The 21,072-nt window shown below is 42.0% G+C and overlaps 1 protein-coding gene across 3 annotated transcripts in view; it reads left to right on the forward strand.

Moving 5' to 3' along the window:
• Window positions 1-15,778, forward strand: part of TRAPPC11 (trafficking protein particle complex subunit 11) — a 37,816-nt gene extending 22,038 nt beyond the window's left edge. For 2 of the 3 annotated variants that reach the window (XM_074353386.1, XM_074353385.1), the window contains exons 23-30: window positions 422-541; window positions 1,332-1,397; window positions 1,509-1,665; window positions 5,648-5,759; window positions 8,777-8,868; window positions 9,945-10,078; window positions 11,565-11,732; window positions 14,797-15,778. In XM_074353386.1, the coding sequence (XP_074209487.1) occupies window positions 422-541; window positions 1,332-1,397; window positions 1,509-1,665; window positions 5,648-5,759; window positions 8,777-8,868; window positions 9,945-10,078; window positions 11,565-11,732; window positions 14,797-14,841 (894 nt within the window). In that variant the 3' untranslated portion in view covers window positions 14,842-15,778. Of the gene's footprint in view, window positions 1-421; window positions 542-1,331; window positions 1,398-1,508; window positions 1,666-5,647; window positions 5,760-8,776; window positions 8,869-9,944; window positions 10,079-11,564; window positions 11,733-14,796 lie in introns of those variants that run through there. The other variant, XM_074353387.1, reaches the window with a different exon arrangement.
• Window positions 15,779-21,072: the final 5,294 nt, after the last annotated feature.

Below are 21,072 nucleotides of genomic sequence, written 5' to 3' on the forward strand. Positions count from 1 at the left end.
ACTAAAAAAAAGTGACTTAACTAATGCACGTTTTATACACATTTCACATATTTAAATGTGTAAAATGTCTCAAGCAGTTTTTATACAAGAGATTTTAGAACAAGTGGTTGTAATATGGAGAATTAATTGCCTGATGAAATAACTAAAAACACGAAATTTGTAACTTTGTGAAATAATCTTTCAGTCCATCTTTATTTCCAAATCAAGCACCAAGAATCCTTGGAAAGTTGAGAATGATAATAAAAAAAAGATGGGCTAGTAATGATCCCCCTCTTACGCTGTGGCAGGAACAGTGGTAAAAAGTGGTCAAGAATTTAGATGGTACAGTAAACACTGCAAGATGGTAACGTTATCCTAGAATGTACTTTAGGAGGAAATATCTGTAATAGTAATTACAATGCTTTTTCTTTTTTTTTTACAGCTGGAAAAAATGTTGTATATTCGCTGTGGAACAGTGGGTTCAAGAATGTTCCTTGTGTATGTTTCTTACCTGATCAATACAACTATTGAAGAAAAAGAAATTATTTGCAAGTGTCACAAGGTATTTTTTTCAGAGCTATTTTGAGAATTATCATATGTGAAGTTTTTAACCAACAGGTCTTTTTTTTTTTTTAAGGTTTCTCACCAGCAGCATGGTTTTTTTGTTTGTTTTTTCTTTAAGCTATAATAAGCCCAAGATTTTTGAACAGACTCTTGCAGGGGGGATGGAGCAGGTTGGCTGAGGGTCCAGGCTCCAGCGTCAATTTGGTTCAGTTTCTGCTTTGTCACCTACTAGCCATGTGACCACTTCATCTTAAAATGGCAGTAATATTAGGGCATCTGTGTCCTTGAGCTACTGTGAGCGTCACATAATACGTACACAGTGTCTATAATACCATGTCACAATATTACTGTTATTATTTTAGTCATCTTGAGTTAAGGTGAGGTAAAGGACTTAGACAAAAAGAAGACCCAGGTTCTAGGCTTCATACCACTGGCTTTGTGGCTTAAGGCCGATCACTTAATCATCCTCAACTTCTGGTTCCTCTTCTGCAAAGTGGTGGTGACGGTGCCTGTCCCGCCCGCTGCTGCTAGGTCCTGAGAGGAAAAATGTATGAGAAAGCACTTCACGGTGTGAACTGTTACAGAGCCATAAATAATTTATTAGAAATACGGTCTCTCTACATAGATTTTTATAAACATCACCTAAGGGAAAGCTCTAGCTTCTTAATATATAAATTGGGATTGTTTATTGATTAGTAATTGGTTGTGTTTTATGTAGTATTTTTAAAACTTCACCTATTGTGAAGAGTCAGAAAAGCCATTGAGTGTGCCGCTGCATTTCCTTGCAGGATGAAACTGTAACAATAGAGACCGTCTTTCCGTTTGACGTTGCAGTTAAATTTGTTTCCACAAAGGTAAGTTCCTCTGAAGCATATTGGAAATCATTTAGGTTTTGGAAGTTAGCAGAAAGAAGACAACAGGTCAGTGTCCTTCCTGACAGACCTTCTCTCTCTTATGCGCGGCAGTTTGAGCACCTGGAGCGGGTTTATGCCGACATCCCCTTCCTGCTGATGACAGACGTGCTGAGCGCCTCGCCGTGGGCCCTCACGGTCATCTCCAGCGAGCTGCGGCTCGCGCCTTCCATGATGCCCGTGGACCAGCTGGAGTCCCAGCTGGACAAAGGTGAGGATGTCCGTCATCCCACTTAACTAGCAGAAGCCAGGGTGTATGTGTGGGTTTGTGTGTGTGTGTGTGTGTGCATTCATGTAGGCTGGCCTTGTAGGAGTTACCTTTTCACCAAGGGACACAGAAGTAGATACGTTTGTAATTAAGGTAGAATTAGCATCACGTGCAATTTGCTTGAGTATACCTTGTTTAGAAGATCGGGTTCTTTTAAAAAGAAAGTTGAAAATAAAATTTTTCATGTTTGGATTTTTATAGATTGTTTATTCTAATTAATTTTAAATTGATGTTTACTGTTGTTTATAATGTGAAATGGGAAAAGAGATTTATCAAGAAAACTTCAGAAAATATTGAAAAGTAGACAGTAAGTTTAGTAAATCACCCAACTAAAACAGTTAATAAAAGAGATATTACTTTTCCAGTTCAGGGTACTTTGGGCTTCTGTATTTCTGGAGCTGTTAGAGGGAATAAACTTACTTTGAATGTCAACCCAAGCAAAATTGTACTCAATCAGATTATAAGGGCAAATATTGTGAGAGAAAAAAATCATGGTGTGTTCTTAAAACCAGATGCAGGGGGAGGGTATAGCTCAAGTGGTAGAGCGCATGCTCCGCATGCACGAGGTCCTGGGTTCAATCCCCAGTACTCCCCCCCAGAATAGATAAACTTAATTATCTCCCCCTCAAAAACAAAAACAAACAAAAACCAGATATGAATGAGTTGTTTTATTTGCTCTGTTGACTTCAGTGTTACAAGCCATGGTTGATCTGCCATTCAGATTGAAATGAGTAGTTATCAGAATCCCAACATTTTTTGCACCTGCCCCACAAATACATTTCAATATCTATCAATAAGTAAAGAACTAGTATTGAGTGCTTCACTGTGAAGCAGCAGACTGGACTCTTTGGAAGGTACCAGAAGGAACAGGCAGGCTCCATGCTCACTTCTGTGCATTTCAGGACACTCATCATCACAAAGGAGGGGCCATTTCCCCCTGGGGTGAGAGGGTTTTTTTTTTTTTTTCCACAAGATCTCAGCACAAACTCTTTGTGTAAGAATAACAGATAAAAATCAAGCATGTCCCTACACCTCTCTATTTAAAAGCTGAAAATATATTCCACATTCTTGAGAGTAATAATAATAGACATGTTTTGTTTCAGAAGGCCTTCCTAAGTTTTGTTTTCCTCGCTTTGGAAAGTCGCTTTTCTCTTGCCGCCGCCTGAGGCTGCTGCGTCTGGGCCTCCGCCCCCTCGCAGTGCTCGCCTGGAGCGGGCCTAGCTTCCCGGTCAGGCCGCGCGGGACTCAGCTCTGGGCCTGCCGCTGGCTCTTCCGTGAAGTTGGACGGTCCATTTTGTCTTGTTTTGTCACTTCTCAGAGTTAAGGAAGACAGTGCACATGAAGTACCGCGTAGGAGGTCACTTAACAGCGAACGTCTTAGCCCCGTGCTGGTCTCCTGACGGCTCAGGACAGCTGGTTGCTGTCCATTCTTCCCTCGCTCCCTTTCTCACCCCGATACGTTGCTCATTTCCAAGATCTTGACTCCGGTCCCCTCTTCTTTCTCTGCAAGTCTTCACCTGCCACGCAGCCTTAGGCGGCCCGCACTCCCCGGCCCAGGCAGGGGAGTCCCCGCACACGCACGCGGTCCGAGCTGACACCGCAGGGCACGGCTGGCTCCCTGGGACCCACGTCCGGCCTGGCGCCGGTCCTCCCTTCTGCACGTCTCTCCTCGCCGCCGCCCTCGCCGGCCTCTGGCAGCAGCTTCTTGCCTGATTCCTCTTTGCCCTCTCGCCCCTGGTCCTTTCACATTGCTGCTAGAGCTCAAGTCTGTAAGGACTACGTTGGCTGCGCCTTTTCTGCCATCAGAGCCTTCCCAGTCAGGCTCAGCTTCCCTTTCTGGCCTCTTCCACACAGTCGGCCCCCCATGGCCCTTTCCCGGGCTTCAGCCAAGCGGTTTCCATTCAGCAAGCACGGCCCCCATCTGGTTTTGCACATACTCTCACTTTTGTCCCTCTCCTGCATCTTTTTCAGCCTGTTGGTCTCTTGTTTGCTCTTTGGGGCTCAGATAGGCTTTGACTTTCTGACCCTTCCTAGCAGGGCTAAGTGCTCTTCCCTGTTTACTCCAGGATGTCGCGTTCGTCCTTCCATTAGGACACTTAGCATGCTGTACTGGAGTTATTCATTCATAGATACGCCCCCGCCCCCTGCTAAGCTGTGTGCCTCTTTAGAGGTGGAGCTGTGACCGCCTCATCTCTGTACGGCCAGCCCCAGAGCAGCTGGTTAACAAGTACTGGCTGAGTCAGAGCATGACCTCTAGTTTGAGTCTCCCCTGAACTCGTTCCCTGCTGCTGCTGTCACCGATGACCACAGAGGCAGCGGGTTAAAGCAGCACTGCTTTATTATCTTCAAGTCCTGGAGGTCGGAAGCCCTGAAATCCAGGTGCCGGCAGGGCTGCAGTCCTCCTGGGCTCTAAGGGAAGTCCTTCCCTGCGCCTTTCACAGGTAGGGGAGACCACTTGGGTTCCGTGGCTCGTGGCTTTTCCTTCAGCTTCGAAACCTGCAGTGCAGCATTTTCCTGGCTCTTTCTCTGACCTTTCTCTTTCTCTGCTTCCGTGGTCACATCTCAGACTCCCTCATACCTCCCTCTTTCCCTGATCACCCTTGTGATTACATTGGGCCCAACTGGATAATCTAGTATACTCCCCCTATTTTAGGATCCTTATCTCAGTCACATCTACGATGTCCTTTTTGCTAAGTCAGGTAACACAGGTTCTGGGAATGAGGATGTGGGCATCTTTTGGTGTGTGTAGGGGTGTTATTCTGTCCTCCACCTCCAACACCACCAGCATGTGCTATGAAATTTGCGTAATTTGCGTTTGACACTTTTAACAGCTTGCCTAGGTCATACATTTGACCTTAATGTTAAGCGTTAATAAACATTGTGATCATTTGGGTTAACTTCTTAGAATTAGGGAGGACTTTAGGAGAGTTTAATTTGAATGTCCCAGATTTTTTTTAAAAAGCTTTCTTAAGAGATTTGAATTGGTACGTTTTTTACTTACTGGGCTACATCATTTCCTAGTCCGTAAACATTACTTCCATTAAGTTGGACGGTTCATTTTGTTAAAGATTAGTCTAAAAAAAAAGATTGATCTAGCTTTTTTCACTTTCACTTCTGATATCTACCCATAAACATAACTGTTAATTTATCACAACCTTCTTCACTGGAAAACCACAAAAACAATTAATGTTTAGAGACTTTGTTGGCATTATTTGAAAATTTCACTCATAGGTTTGCTAAAATTGGCATTAGCTTGGCACCGATACCGACTGACTTGCATTTATAGGCAAGCCATTGTAGGCTGTGAGATGCAGAAAGATAGGGGAAGCTTGGTTTAGATGAGCATTTATTTTGTCATTAGGAGATTTGCCAACAAATAGGCTAGATGAAAGCATCAAGCATCTTGCACAGGAGCTCAGCAGTCACATTAGGCAATAATGAAGCAGTATGTGATGTGTTTCCATTTGAGCGGTGTCAGTAATACGGGCTTATTCAGAGAAAGTTGGAGTTTTCTGGTATGACATTTTGAGTACCTTAAGGGGTAACTAAATTTTTCTCTCTCCTTTTTCCCTACTGTGAAATGTTTCTTTCGGAGACATGAAATAATTTGGAGGAAGGAAAATAATCCCCAAAGGGTATTATTCTGACTTCAGACTTCTCCCTTTCATTAGTTGCTAAAGAAACTTGTCAGTGACCTGCGGATGCCTCACATGTTTGTTATTATAATGGAATATTAATAGATTAGGAAAAACACTGGGAAGGGACATTGTGACCTGGAAAAAGTCATGTAACATCTCTGAGCCTTGGTTTCTGTGAATAATGTATATTGATAAGGTATTATTTTCTGGTTATATTACTTGGATGTAGAGCTCTGTTTTCATTGGTGAAATCACCACACAAGGATGATGAAGACTGTTTCTTGTAGTTGTCTTACAGACTGGAGAGAGTGCCAGCGAGTGCTTTTGTCTTCGCTGCCCATCTACTGGCAATGTTGAAGGTGGAGTGGCGACTGGGCATTATATTATCTCCTGGAAGAGGTAAAATTACGTCAGCCTTTGTTATCTGTGCTGTTTTAGTGCTTTTATTGTGTGTCATTGTCATGTAAGAGTTGAGAGCTTCCGTCAGCCTGGAGAGCAGACTAGGAGTCACGTGCTGTCACTGGCCTTTTGTCATAAACACAAAAAGATTTAAAAGGATAATTAAACTTTCATTTGTGTTTGCTACAGTTTTGACCTATATCCTGATGAAATTTTAGCCAAATTAATTCTGATGATAGGACCACTGAAAACATTAGGACAAATTGCCCTTATTTGCAGTCAATAGGATTGTTTACAAAGAAAACCCAGGGGAATCAACAAATTATTAGAATTATAAAGAGTTTTGGCAGAGTTGCTGGATGTAAAATCAATATAAAAAAAGTCAGTTGGATTTCTATGTATCAGTAAGAAACCTCTAGGCACAGTACTTTTAAAATAGGTATTATTTACATAACAGCAAAATGGTAAGATATGTAGGAATATGTCTACTAGAAGATGTGCATTACCTTTGGAGAGAAAATTTTTAAAATTTAAAACATTAAAGGAAGACCTAAATAAATGGGAGAGAGACAAAACAGTCTCTGATAGGATTTGGATAAGATTTAATACTGTAAATTGTTCTGTAGATTCGGTGCAGTTTCCCTCAAGATCTCAACAGCTTGTTTTGATTTTTGTAGAACCTGACATTCTTGGTTCTAAAATTTATGTGGAAAGGCAAAAAGTCAGTAATAGTCAAGATACTTCAGAAGTACAACTCGGCAAGGGTACTTGTCCTTGTAAATTCCAAGGCTTATTGTAAAGCTACATCGTTCTCACTATGGTATTGGCTTGGGGAGATGTAAATACACCAGTGGAACAGAAGAGAGAGTCTAGAACTAGTTCCCTAGGTCCGCACAGGGAAATTACATTTTGCAGAGGTAGCTTTGTCCTCAGTGGAGGAAGGATGAGCTGTTTTGTAATTGGAGGTGAACAATTGGGTATCAACTTGGGAGAAAAATGGGATATCTCCTGAATACTGTGTGTGAAGTTAGTTCCAGGTTTATTAAAGTTCTAATTCTAAAAAGCAAGATTTTATTACTTTTAGTAGAAAAATGAGAGACTCATTTTATGACTTTGGCGTAGGGAAGAATTTCTTTAAATAAGACACTAAAAGTACGAGCCACTAAATTGATGAATCTGATTTCTGAAAGTTGTTTCTCAGTTCATGAAAACACCATGAAGAAAATGGAAAGACAGATACAAACTGGGGAAAGCTATTTGCAGCATCTAAAACTGGCAGGATTAGAATTCATATCAAGAACTTCTTCAGATCATAAGAAAAACAGAGAAGTCTCTTCACCGAAAGTTGAGAAAAACACCTGGGAAGGTTGTGCAGTGAATAGAAAAAGCCAGATGACCAGTAATCAATCATAGGGAGGAAAGGGCAGCCTTACAAGTAATTGGAGATTCAAATGGACTCTTACTACTTTGGAAAATTAAAAAGGTTTAACGATGCAAGTTTGTCAAGAGGGGGAGTATAAATTAGAACAGTTGCCCTGGAAGTCTACTTGGCAATAACAGGTAAAGCTGATGGCTAACCCTGCAGTGCTAGAAAGGTCTCAGATGCACAGAAAGGGAGTATGTGTGAGAGCGTTCATAGCAGCACTGGCTATAATAGTAAAGAGTTACACACAAACTAAGTGTCCACCCACTGGAAATTAGACAAATTGTGGCATAGTCATGTGTTGGAATATTATACATCATTGAAAAAGAAGGAACCAGAGTTACTCATGTCAGCCTATTAATGTTAAGTGAAACAAAGCAACTGCAGATGTTCAGAATAGGAGCAAATTGCATATACGTAGATTTGGAAAACATGTAAAACGTTTGTTTCTTAGGGCTATGTGTATAATTTGGAAAAACATAAAGAAATACATAGGAATGATGGATGGTTGCCAAGATCAGGCTAGTAGTTACCTCTGGAGTGGCAGGTGGGGGATGCAGGCAGAAAGGGGTACCAGGGAAGTTTCAGCTCTGTTATCTTATCTTAGACTGGGAGGCAGATACATGGTGTTTCATGTGTTAGTATCTTGGTATGGCTCAATCATTTTATAAATCCTAAATCAGTGGATAAGATAAAAATGAGGAAAAATGTGTAATTTTATTTGGGGGGGGGAACTAACTTGTCTTTCTTGTCCCCCACTCCTGAATTTAGCATATTGATGTTTAATTTAATTCCTATGTTTATAGGAATTAAAACAGCATTTCGAAGGCACTGCTTAATTACTCTGTCCTGTTACTGTAATACCATAGAGACACAAGTTTCTTAACAGTGGGGGTTGGGTGTGTTTGCCTGCGGCGTTTGCTCCGTGATAGTTGACACTGTTGTAACCACGTTGGCTCTGCCACGTCCATGTCCAGGCTCTTCCCACGGGTTGTCCTTGGCAGTCAGAGCTGCCAGCTGTCCTGTAGTTCCCTCCTAGCTTCCAGCTGTAATACGGGGTTAGGGTTAGGGTTAGGGTAGTTGACAGTTTCATAATGTTACTCACTTTATCTCAGTAATATTGGAATGCCACTGTGTCTGTTGATAGTAAATTATTTTTAGTTCTGCAGTTACAGCCGTGCACGCCAAGGGGTCTGGTGCCAGAGCATCTGTGGACAGTCCTCAGCGTGGAAGGCGTTTGTGTCCTAGTCTAAAGCATCCCACCACGACTTACATTGAGAACGTTTTACACAGAACACTGTGTTAAATGGTGTTCTTCGGGGCACAGTCGATTTATATTCTGATGCAACTCCTTCCACCATCACTGGGACCAAACAGCCTTGGGTTATAAGATTTGTTCATCGGAAATACTCTAAACAAAAATGAGATTATGAAAGCTCTTACTTCACAAAACTACTTCCACTAATAAACTTATAGAAAATGGATAATTTGTATTTCCTTCGTAATCAGTTGCTGAATCTCCATGTTCCCTGTTTTTGATTTATTAACGTCTCACATGAAATGCGAATTTAAAAGATACCCTCTTCTGCCGTAGGACTTCAGCCACAGAAAACATCCCTGCCATCAGCACGGTCATCACTCTGCCACACGTGATTGTGGAAAATATCCCTCTCCATGTGAATGCAGGTAAGGGCACTCAATTTTTACTTGAAAGAATCCAATGAGAATATTTTAGTTGCTAAGATTTTTTTTAACTTTCTATTTTGAAAAATGCCCATTTACAAAAGTAGATTATGCCCAGTCTTATTCTGTCTGTATATTCATCCTACCCTCATTATTTTGAAGCAAATCCTAGGTGTTATCTGTAAGTATTTCATATGCATCTTTAATATTACTGGCTATTTTTCTAAACACAATCACAGTACCATTGTCAGGACTTTGAAAATTAGCAATAATTTCTTAATATCACCAGATTCCAGTGTTGAAGTTTCCCTAGCTGACTTTGAGTGTTCTTTAGTGTGTTTTAAGGTCGCTGCATTGCCATTGAGGCATGTCTGTGCTTTTGAAATCTGCACGCGTCTCCTGTATTCCACTGCCACCTCTTCCGTCACCTCCTTTACCCGCTCCACCTCCTCCCTCTCTGCCTTGATGTTCATTTGTTGAAGAAACTGAGTCCTGAGTCCTGTAGAGCTTCCTACAGTCTGGATTTTGCTGTTCTCATATCATTTTTAAGTGTTTCTCTGTCCCTATCAATTGGTAGTTAGATGTATAGGTTTGATCAGATTCAGGTTTAAGTTTTTGGCAAGAATGCTTCATAGCTAATGGTCTGTGCTCCCGTCAGGGGGCATATGAGGTCTGTCATTCCATCCTGAGCCATTATTGATATGTAAGGAAATCTTTTATAGATTAAAAAAATTATCCCTGAAATACAGTTCAGCTCCCGATAGCCAAGACTCTTTCTAAGTCAGATAAGGGAGGAGGAGTGTACAGATAGAAAAAAATTGGTCATATTCTACTTCTGTAAATGTTGGGCATTTTTCAAAATAGAAAGTTAAAACAATCTAATGTGGAGACTTTGATCCTTCTCATGCTGACGTATGATTGTCCCATGGCTGTTGTCCAGTCAAAGACCTTTCTTACTCAGCAGTGCTGTCATTAATTTAAATAATCCCATGTCTGTGGAATGAGACCTGTTCACAAAAAGAACCCATAGATGGTGGGCTTTTTTTTTTTAACCAAGAGAAACGTGTCTTTCTCTGCAGACCTGCCATCATTTGGGCGTGTCAGAGAGTCGTTACCTGTCAAGTATCACCTGCAGAATAAGACAGACTTAGTTCAGGATGTGGAGGTTTCTGTGGAGCCCAGTGATGCCTTCATGTTCTCAGGGCTTAAACAGGTACCGGTCTTACCTCACTGAGTTGCTTCTGAAGACGCAAGAGTGTGACCAGGAAGTGGAAAGCCATACATTTAGTTTTCACAAGTGAATTGATAAGGCTGACTGTGGTCCTGATTGTTTCGATTGTGGTAAATTTCTGGTCACTTTTGAAGATTAATTACAACTTGCTATAGACATGGATTAAATGGGCAGTCCTTTTCACACTAAAGTCACACATATCGGCTCTTTCTCCTTAAAAAACAAGAGATCGTAAATTCTTGGACTCTAATAGACTTTCTGAAAATTTTAGATCTCTTTCATTACTGATGAGTTTGTGTATATCTTTTAATTTGAGTTCTTGAGGTGTGATTACACATACTAAACAGCCTAATTCTCTTCTGAGCTATCAGTGAAATTTTTTAGAGATTTTGATCTTGTATAGATTTCACTGCTATGTTTAGACACAATTTTGTATCCGTACATAAAAATAAATGATCCAGGTGTTTTCATTCATCTATTCAACCAGAGGTAGAAAAGTTCATCAGATTTGGGGGTGGGACCTTCACTCTCAGGCAAAACTGTTTCGGTGAGAATTCTGTCCTCCTCTGCCCAAGTGGTAACAAGAACCCCTCGATGGTCAGTAAATGCTTTAGTAACAAGGATGTAATTAGAGAAACAAATGTGTCGTAATACCTGGCAGTACCCACCTGACTCATCGCCTGGCCGTGCGCGTTCTGAGTGCTGTGCTTGCTGGAAATGAAAACAGGATGACGTGTGAAGGATGCTGTACGTCCGTACACTAACTTAAATTTATAACAGATACTAAATGTAGTATTAGCTGTGATGTGCTGGTGCACACATGCATGTATTATCTGTGCCACACCGTGTCCTCATAGGTACACATTTGTAAATTAGTAAGCTTTTCTTGGTTGTTCTAATCTCTTTCACATACTGACTTAAAAATAATTAGATAGTGTCAGATACCAAAAATTTCACCAGTATGTGTTCTTTCCCAAAGTACAAACATCGTTTTTCCCCCCTGAAGTTACTTGCCTTTCCACAAAGGTAAAACCTCTAAGACAAAACACAGAAAGCAGCCAGTTTGTCTTCTGTGCACAGAATGTTTACAAAGATGCTGTGCTGCAGATTCTCGCGTAGCACGTACGCCTGTAAAGCCTGCCTGGTCCAAGACCCAGGAAATCCTGCTCCGTCTCCTGTTCTCACTGTGAAGCAGGTGTAAGTTGCCTTTGAGATGTTGGCGGAGACTGAGAAATCATGCACGGTTTTTAATACGTTTGTTCTCTGCGTGCTCCTGGCCTCAATACCAATTCAGCCCTGCATTTCGGAATCTGGGTGGAAGGCGGAACAGGAGAGGGTGTGATTATTTTACCAGAAGGGTTTGGGGTCTGACCATTTGTCAGTAATCTAGGGGTAAGGCCATGTGGATACTTCAAGTGTACTTGCTGTGTGTATTTGATTATCTTTCTCTACAACTTCTGTGATTTAGATTCGATTACGTATCCTACCTGGCACTGAGCAGGAAATGTTATATAATTTCTATCCTCTGATGGCCGGATACCAGCAACTGCCCTCCCTCAACATCAACCTGCTTAGATTTCCTAACTTCACAAATCAGCTGCTGAGGCGTTTTATACCTACCAGTATCTTTGTAAAGGTAAGGCTGAGCAGTTTCCTGCTGTTCACATTTACTGTCTTGAAAACGAACAAAAGAAGATATTTTGTCACGTAAACTTCACTGAATAGTATTTTGAGGCTAACGGATAGTTTTGCCTGTTTATTTGGCAATACTGCTGTTCATTTCTATAAAGCTATTTTATAGATGTTTTTTAGATTTATATTTTATAGGTTTTTTTTTTTTAGATCTAATTGCAAAGATTTTTATTCCCTTGGTTGAATAAAGATTTTTCTTTATGATATTCTTAACTTTCTGAATACAATCCCTGAACTTTCCTGATTCTAACTATGTAACACTACTGGATTTGGGTCTTTTCTGAAAATGATCACTGCTTGGAAACTGTACCCTTTAATGTTTTGATTTTCTACAGTGATACGATTTGCAGTTCCGGTATAGAGGACTCTGTAGGATGGTCGCTTCACGTCTGATTAAGCTACTCTTGATGCCTAAATTAAGGCTGTTTCTCCAGATAGTTCTGGTTGCCCTTGGGAACCAGATAGACATGAATGCATATGAATCCTGTGTGTCTTTTTTTTTTAAGTTTATGCCCCCTTTTTGGAATGACAAGTTGCTGTTTTCTTTTTTGTATCTGTGAGGTTCTGGGGAACTGTCCCTTGTTTATGTAATCTGGGATTTGGTAGATTATAAATTAGCCTGTGTTCATGTATCTGTCATAATCTTCATGTTTTCTTTCCAAACTTCACAATTTTCTTTTTTGCATCTGCAAAAAAAAATCATTTTATTAACCCTTTTAAACTCCTCTTCTATACCATACTTAAAAATTTTTTTACCTCATAATTTTAGATCTTGCGTGTTTAAACACTGGTTTTATTTTTCGTTTTAAGATTTTTTTTGCGTAGAGAGCAGTTTTAGATTCACAGCAAAATCGAAAAGAAGGTGCAGAGATTTTCCACTCTCCGTATAACAGTGGCTTTTTAAACATTTCCACCTGGTCCCACTCTAAAGACGTTCCCATTGCTGCTTCTCACTGTCATGTTTGAGGTCACCCTGGAGGGAAATTCATGGCTGGGGTGGGCAGAGGAATGGGTGGTCTCTGATGTCCTTTTAGCTGTTTGACTTTCCAAGTTTGCTGTTCCTGAACTCAAAAGTATGGCTTTAATCACTGCAAGTACGTATCAGTGCGCAGAGCTGGTCCTGTTCTACCTTTACAAACACAGCTTGAGATGAGGGTTGATCATGTTATGAAGCCAGCACTTTGGGTCTATCAATTAATCTCTTTCATTCCTCTGCCGGTAGCGCTCAGCACACCCAGACCTAATCCGAGCTGATGTCAGTTCAATCTTCTGATTTTCTTTCACATTCAGCCTCTTCTGGATAGTGTGTAAATCCACAAGGGAAGGTTCCAGAAAGATAAACGTTCATAAGTTTTAACGTAATTAACACACCCTTCTCTGACTGCCATGATCTTTTTTTAAATTTAAGACCTACCTTCTAGTAACTTGAGTGCTGCTAAAAATTTTGATTGGATTCCTCAGAGCCAGTTCCTTTATCATTGGGGGAAACTTAATAATTAAGATTGTTTTACGTGTCACAGCAAAGACCGTGAATGAGGATTGCCCTTATCCCACTTGGTGAACGATCACTAGAATTGTACCTCTGTTAAACTTTGTTCATTGTACCTTTATTAAACTTTAGAGCTGTGCTTTTCCAGTATGGTAGCCCTGAGCCCCATGTGCCTATTGAGATTAAAATTAATATTAATTAAAACTTAATTTAATTAAAAATTGGTTACCAGTTGCACTAGCCACACTTCAGGTGCTCAGTAGCCAAGTGTGATGGGTGGGTACCATCCTGGGTAGCAGTGCCGTGGGTTTTTCCTTCCTCACTGAGAGCTGTATCAGACAGTGCTGCCCTAGAGCAAGCTTGGATCAATATTTTTCTTCTGGAAAATAGATTTGTTTTCTAATTACATCATATACTTGCCCCCTGCCCCTGTTTGTAAAGCTAGGTTTGGTAAGGATTTGACCTGGTTGAGCCATTTATTCTGTTTCTAGAACTGGACATCCTCCATCAGTCCTAAAAATGATATGAAGTAGGAAAGAGCAGGAACCTGTTCTTGCATTCACTGCATTCCTGTACTGAATGTCAGATGCTCACTAGCGCACGCGTGCGTGCAGACGTACATACGTAGAGAAAACCACACAGCAGCCAGATGGCAGGAGTGCGCCCTTCCCTGCCTCAGGGACTCCCGCAGGAATCCTTCTGTTAAAGCAAAGTGGTCAGCCTTTGGTGCCGAAGCTGTAGCCCTGATCTATGGCATGACTGAACACCATCTCTTGTGCTTTTCCCACAAGGTCTGCCAATGTCCATCTGAATGATGAAATTATTTGTGAGAATTCACTCTTCTAGCTACTCAGCGACTCTCTGGGGTGTTGCTGACCTGCCAGAACTTTACACCTCAAAGCAGTTAGATACCTTTTGCTCACTCTTGGCTTTTCCTCCTCTGTTGTGATGTTGTAAATGTTTTCAGTCAGCGAGCTTAGTGAAAGGGAGATTTTATCTGCTGCTTCAATCCTCGTGGTGTTCATTGATAATGCCCTAGAGTTCATTATGAGTCACTTTTTCTCAAGCAGGAGGTTGGGGGACTGAATCCCAAGGAGCTTATCCGTCAGCTCGGGTCTGTGGCCGACTTAACGCTCAGGACACAGCTGAGTGAGAGAGAAGCGTGAAAGTTCACGCTTAAGCAGGAGTGGTGGTCAAGTTCACTGTCACGAGCCCCCGGTGATGGATGGGCGGGGCTGCTGGAACACAAGGTTAAGGGAGAAGTCGTGACCAGGCGGATTCAGTGGGTGGAGGGTGTGACCAGCTGGTGACGTCCGCCACTGGTGACCTGAGCAGGGGCACAGAGGTCGGCAGGTCCCAGCGAAGAAGGAAGGTGGGAGGAGAGGAGGAGAGATTTTGTTTTGATACCTGCACACATTTGTTCTGTTTTTGTGAAACAGAGCTTCAGAATCTCTTTAATTAATAGAGGTTTCGTTGTCATGATTATCTTGTGAACTCGCTCTGTTTCTCCACCTTGAAGCCCCAGGGCCGACTCGTGGATGACGCCTCCATCGCTGCCGTGTGACGCCCAGGACCCGCCTGTTCTTGCAGAGAAGTGAGGCAGAACCGGATGTTTTTCATTGGGAAGTGTAGCTTGATCATGGTAAAAATTAACCTTTTCTATTTTTTATTGCATGTTATACCAACAATTCAGAGGAACTCATGCTTAAAATGTTAGGAAAATCGATCCTCTCTTATAGTTTCACTAATAAATATTTGCAACTTGTCAGTGGGATGTGAAAGGATGTCAGACTGTTGTTATTGTTAAAAGTCGTTTTATGAAGAGTCAATTCTTTTCAAAGTAAGTGATGCGCGTGTGCGGCAGCGGGGAAAGCAAGCATCTGAAACAGGACCGGAGGTGAGGAAAGTGCACTGGATCCTGCCCCAGCAGAGTTCCGAATCCCCGTGAGTCCCTTTCAGAGCTGGCTAAACTGGAGAGAGATCCATCCTCAGGAATTTAATGTGTGCTCAGAACACGTAACAGGAACTGGAAAGCAGTCACGTGGCCGATACAGAAAACCTGTAGAAAGTTCTAATCAACGCAATCAAAAATGTCTAAAAAATATCTTTGCTTACCGTCAAAACACGTCACATAGGTTCAGCTTGCAGCTAAAACGTGGATCATTTATGAAGCAGGTTTGTGTTTGTGTGTGTTGAACAAGACCTTCATCCCTAAGGATCTGAACTGCAAGGTTCTGACTATAAGCATAATTTCCCAAACTAAAAATTTTCTGAGAAAGATGCAAGGTCTAAATAGCTTTTAGTTAATGCTGTGCAGTTTGAAAAAAAACTATTTAAAACTTCTGAAAATCCATGTAAATAAAAGTCACATTGTGAAAATTCTCTTTGTTAAAATATCTTAATTTAAAAACGACCCTATTTCCCAGGAATTTTTATTATTTAAAACTGTAGGATTTGTAAAAAGGAAATGAGCAATGTAAATAAATACATTCTCTTTCACACATGGTCGTACGTAGCTCTCCTCTTCTTTGAACTTGTTTGATTTCAGCTTCGTGGAACAGCTTTCACTAGGAACACCATGGCATGGGGTGTGGTGGAGGGTGCAGGGCTGCAATCTGAAGCCGTGTTCTCGAGTTGGCTCGGCTGATCCTCGGGGAGATGACTGGGCGTTGATGGGCTGGGGTGGGAGGACGTGAGTCCTGTTACCTAGCTGTTCAGGTGGAGGCCACGCGAGCTTGTCAGGTTGTTGGGTCCAGTCCCAGGGCCGATGCCTTTGTTCATGTTACTTACCCTCTGTGTGTCTGTGTTCTTACCTGTAAGATGTAGGTGTGAATGATACGACTCATAGGCTTGTTAGGAGGATGAGAAAAATAAAATACACAAGAGGAGCTTGGGTCAGCGCCTGACCCACAGTAATGCCCAACCAGTGACGTCTGTGTGACTGTCACTGTTCATGGGAAGGCTGGAGAGGGCATGCGTGCGTCTCCTAGGGCATCGGTGTTACCAGAGTTTGTTGACACACTTTACATAATGTACTACATCTGGGAGCATATATGTATGTACATACATATGTGTGTGTGTGTGTGTGTAAAAGTATAAAGCTAAACAAAAATGCCGTGAAATAACACTTACATTCTGTATGCTCTTATAGTTTGTATTCTACTGTTTTGTTAAAAAGTATCCCTGGTGTAACCTGCTGAATTGATTTCATGACCCACTAATGGGATGTAACCTGCAGTTTGAAAAATTTGAATGTCCATCTGATGCAGTGTTTGTGTAATAAAGGTCTCCTGTGTTCACACCGCCATTGTCAGACACGAAGTTCTAGGTGCGTGTTAGAGCAGGTGGATCCCCGGCATCCGCTTGAAACTGTTCAGCCTTGATGTCAGTGTGACCTGTGTGCGTGTGTGCTCCTGTAAATGCCCCAGGTGAACAGCCGGGCTTTCCCTCCATAGAGTAACCCTTTCTCGACCAGAAATTCTCCCATATCATTCATTTTACTGTGAATGTATTCTACTTATTTTTAAATTGAAAATTTTAATTCAGAAATACAGGAAATCGTGATCTTCCCTTGGGTCCCCAAATCAGAACAGTCCAAGTATTGCAGGAGCTGTTGACTCACCACAGTTACGAGTGTCAGGAAGGACCTCACAGCCTTCCCCTCCCTGCCTCTGTGCCGTCAGCCACAATCATCTGTCTTTCGTGAAAGTAAGTACCATTTGGTTCTCAATGTGCTCCTCACCAGCACTCTGCCCTACGCAGGGGTATACATTACTAAGTAAAGCGTTTAAAATTTGGAATTTGGGGGAACTATGTATTAAAGTTTGACTCCTGTATCATGAAAGTGAGCTCTGGTGGATGATCAGTGCTGGGTGTAACCAAGAGGATACGGATGATACTGTCTTTGGGATAAAAAAAACTTGCTTAATTTTATATTTTTATGATTCTAAAATTACAACTTGCAACTTTAGCTCAGTCCTCATTAAGTCTTCGGTTCCTTATGCTTGAATTCTTCTTTAAGGGGCTTTACTGAGTTGAATTTTTTTTTAATGTCTTCACATTACTGGAAAAAAAGATTCTTTTGTTTTAATTCCGTTATTTGTTTCATGGCCTGTTAATATCTCCACCCAGAATATTTAGTCTCTCAGTTGATACTGGCCCTAATAATAGCTGTTAAGAAATCTGAGCAGTAATTTTCACAGGGCACTGCGATGGGAGGGGGGGTGCTTTGAAGGGAAAAACAGCAAATGGGAAACTGAAGCGCTCTCCTTTAATGGGGAGGCTCCATGTGGTCCTAGCTCATACTTTTCTGAAGCTCCCCACTCTCGATCTAAAACTCCAGAAAAGACCAAAAGTGTCCCAACTCCTGGTGTACAAAATACTTAAGAGATGGGTTGTATTATTTAACGACTGAGTGAGTAGATGTTAATGGCTGTAATTTTCAGGAAACAAGTGCGACATGAGTGATTAGAGATCACTGGGCATTGGTGATTAGAGGTTGTTGGACATTAGTAATTAGAGGTTGCTGTCGCTGGTACCAGACAGAAATGTACAATTTCTCTTGTTTGTGTGTTTGTCTTGAACCTCTTCTAACAAGTGACCTTCATGCCATCCTTTGAGCTCCGTAACCGTCTTTTATTTCAGCAAACCATGCCATTCTCAGACACAGCTACTAAGGAACTGCATGAAATTCACCAAATGAGTATAAAAATCCCATGTTTTCATGCAAGAGAAAAATTTGTAGTTTAAGGATATTGAGGTCTCTCCAGAGGTATAACTGGTGAGAAACTTTGCCTTTTACTTAGTTTCCTTGTGCCTGAGAACAAAAGAGAAAGTGGTTCCTGGGCCTCCTGTGTCTGCGTTCTGAGGTGCGTTCAGAGAGGGACGTGGAACCAAAGGCCACCCTCCAAGACACTCCTGCATCTCAGGTGACTTATAATGTGCAAGTTAACAGGCCGCGAGCCATGTTTTAAATTCTGTTTTTCTCCCCAGTCCTTGAGAGAATGCAAAACTCAGCCACCTGGAAGTTGATTTTTCAGTTGTGGAATACACCCGTTCCCAAAATGTATCACGCTGCCTGGCGTGGGAGAACTTGGAAATGATATCTTTATTAGGTTGGTCAGGATTTTTAAGCCATGTGTGTTTCGCAGATGATGGTTGCTGACGTTTATTGAGGGCCACAGTGTGCCAGACAGTTACGTTCTCACCTCATTTAATAGTCGTAAAAGCCCAGCGTGGTGTAGGTATTTTTATTATGGCTATTTTAAAGATGTGGACACTGAGGCACAGAGGGGTTAAGTAACTTGCTCAGTGTTGTGGTTATTGCTGTAAAACAAATCATCCCAATACTTGATGGGCCTAAAACAACAATTTTCTTTTTAATGGTTTCAGTGGGTCAGGAATTTAGGAAGGCCTTGGCTGGGCAGTTCTGGTTTGGGGTCACTCATGCAGCTGCTCGCCTGACCTGGAGTAAGGATAGTGGGGACTGTGAGAACGAGGGGCCGAAGCAGCATGGGGCTAGCCAGGCGTCTCTCCATTCATCTCAGAACCTTTCCGCGTGGCCCTCGGGCCTCCGCACAGCATGGCGGTCTCAGGGTAGTCGGGCATTTACATGGCAGCACAGAGCTCCGTGTGGGTGTTCCAGCCAGCAGGGCGGGAGCTGCCTTGCCTTCCGTGAGCTGGCATTGGATATCACATAGGAGGACGGAACATAAACTCCACCTCCTGATGGGGAAATGGCCATATCCCCGGAGAGCAAGTGGGACAGGAGATACTGCCGCCATCTTTGGAAAATGCATCTGCCCAACCCAGTGACTCGGCAGGTGGTGGGAGAGCTGGGATTCAAATTGAGACATCTGCCCACAGAGCCTGCATCCTCAACCACCATGCTACACGGCCACCACTCTAATGCTGCCAGTCTTCAGTCCCAAGTAGATGACTTCTGGCTCAATCCGGATTTGATGGCTGAGGCATTATGCATTCTGTGAATTAAGACCTGTTCTTAATTAAGTCTGTGGCAGTCAATCTGTTGCCCTTAATTACACGTGGATTCCAAGTGTGTATGGAGTGCCCACCATGGGCCAGTTTCCGTGCTGGTTGCTAAATCCATAAAGCAATCCTGTTTCTGAAGACCAGCGGTTCGGTAGGAGATCCTGCACTGCTGTGCAAACAGAACCCACTGCAGTGCAATGGATGCTGTAGAAGTGCCATCACAAGACTGGGGAGCTGATGGGGTGTGTGGGAATTGCTTTAAAATGCTCCCGAAAACCAAAACCAAAGCCAGAAAACAAACCAGGTCAGAAAGAGGTAGATGAAACAAGATTTGGAAAATGTTGATAATTGTTAAAGGTGGCCAGAGGATGCCCGGGAGCTCTACTTCTGGATGTGTCTGAAATTTTCCAGGATTAAAAGCAGCAATAAGAGACACAAGGTAGAAAAGAACCCCCGTGGAGGTGATTATAGGGTGTGAGTGAGGAAGCTGCAGAGAGTTAGGGTTTCCTCCGGGAGTGAGATTGGACTTGCTTTCATGTTCCTAATAAAATTAGTCTGTGTTTTTCTGTTGGATTTTGAGGATTTTGGAATGAAGCTTGCCTTCTGTTTAGTTGTACAGTGCTTATCAGATTATTAAAAAATCCTAGCTTGAAAAATGTTTGATGTTGGGTGATCATCAAAAACCATTGTCTCAACAAAGGACTGAATCCCGAATGCCAGATTTAACAGGACACAATAAGAAGTCCTGTATCTGAGACGTGTTTAAATATCGAATGATTTAAACACAGGATGGGAGGCGCTCTGTGACAGCACATGGATTTGTCAGCGGTGTTAGTGCCCTCCAGCTGCTTAGGCTGCATGTACAGTATTCTCACTTCTGGATTGCCATCCTTTATTTTATCATCATGAGAATTCTCGAACAATTAGAAACTGACACACTTCCGTGCTTGTTCTCAGCTGCAGTAGCCATTATAATTTGCCATCGACCGTCTTGTACTCACATCTAATCCCCTCTTAAATATTTAACTTCACACATAAATAAAAGGACTTTTTAAAAAACATCACCACAGTGCATTATTACATCTAATAAATTACCAGTGAGTCCTTAAAGGTTGCCTAATGCACAACATACATTCAAGTTTCCCTGATTGACTAAGCTGTCTTTTTACAGTTGGTTTGTTGGAATCAGCATCCAGACAAGATCCATGATTATATTTAATTGTATCTCAAGTCTTTTTTGAGTTTCATTCAGTGTAGAACAGTCCCCGCCCTCTTTTTATCCCTTATTATTGACCTGTTGAAGAAGCGGGGGTCGGTTGTCTTGTAAAACATTCCACATCCTGGTGTTGGCTGATGGCTTCCCCAGGGTGTCATTTCGCTTGTGTCTCCATCCCCTGGACTTGCTGTGGACTGGGAGTTAGAGTTCAAAGTCTGCCTGTAAGAGTGTCTCAAAGTTTGCCTGTGAGAGTGTCTCATATTAGTGTCCTATTGACACACGTGTTTCTCTGGTTGCCTTTTAGTGATGCTCAGATTGATCAGTGGGCTCAGAGGATGACAGCTTAATCCCTTTATTATAAGGTTCAGCTAAACATGCCTCAGTTGTCTGGCAGTTGTCTGAATCAGTTAATTAGAAGTTGCAAAATGTAATTTTAAAACACTACCCTGGGTTTATTGGCTGGAATTATGCTGTATGGAAGCTTCTCCCACCCCCCATGCACTAGATCTATTTAATTACCCTGAAGTATAGTTCCTGTAGGAAAGAAAGAATTTTTAATAACTTGGTCCTTTAGAGTTCTCAGCATAA

The sequence above is a fragment of the Camelus bactrianus genome, chromosome 26 (assembly GCF_048773025.1).
Source record: "Camelus bactrianus isolate YW-2024 breed Bactrian camel chromosome 26, ASM4877302v1, whole genome shotgun sequence".
NCBI lineage: Eukaryota > Metazoa > Chordata > Mammalia > Artiodactyla > Camelidae > Camelus > Camelus bactrianus.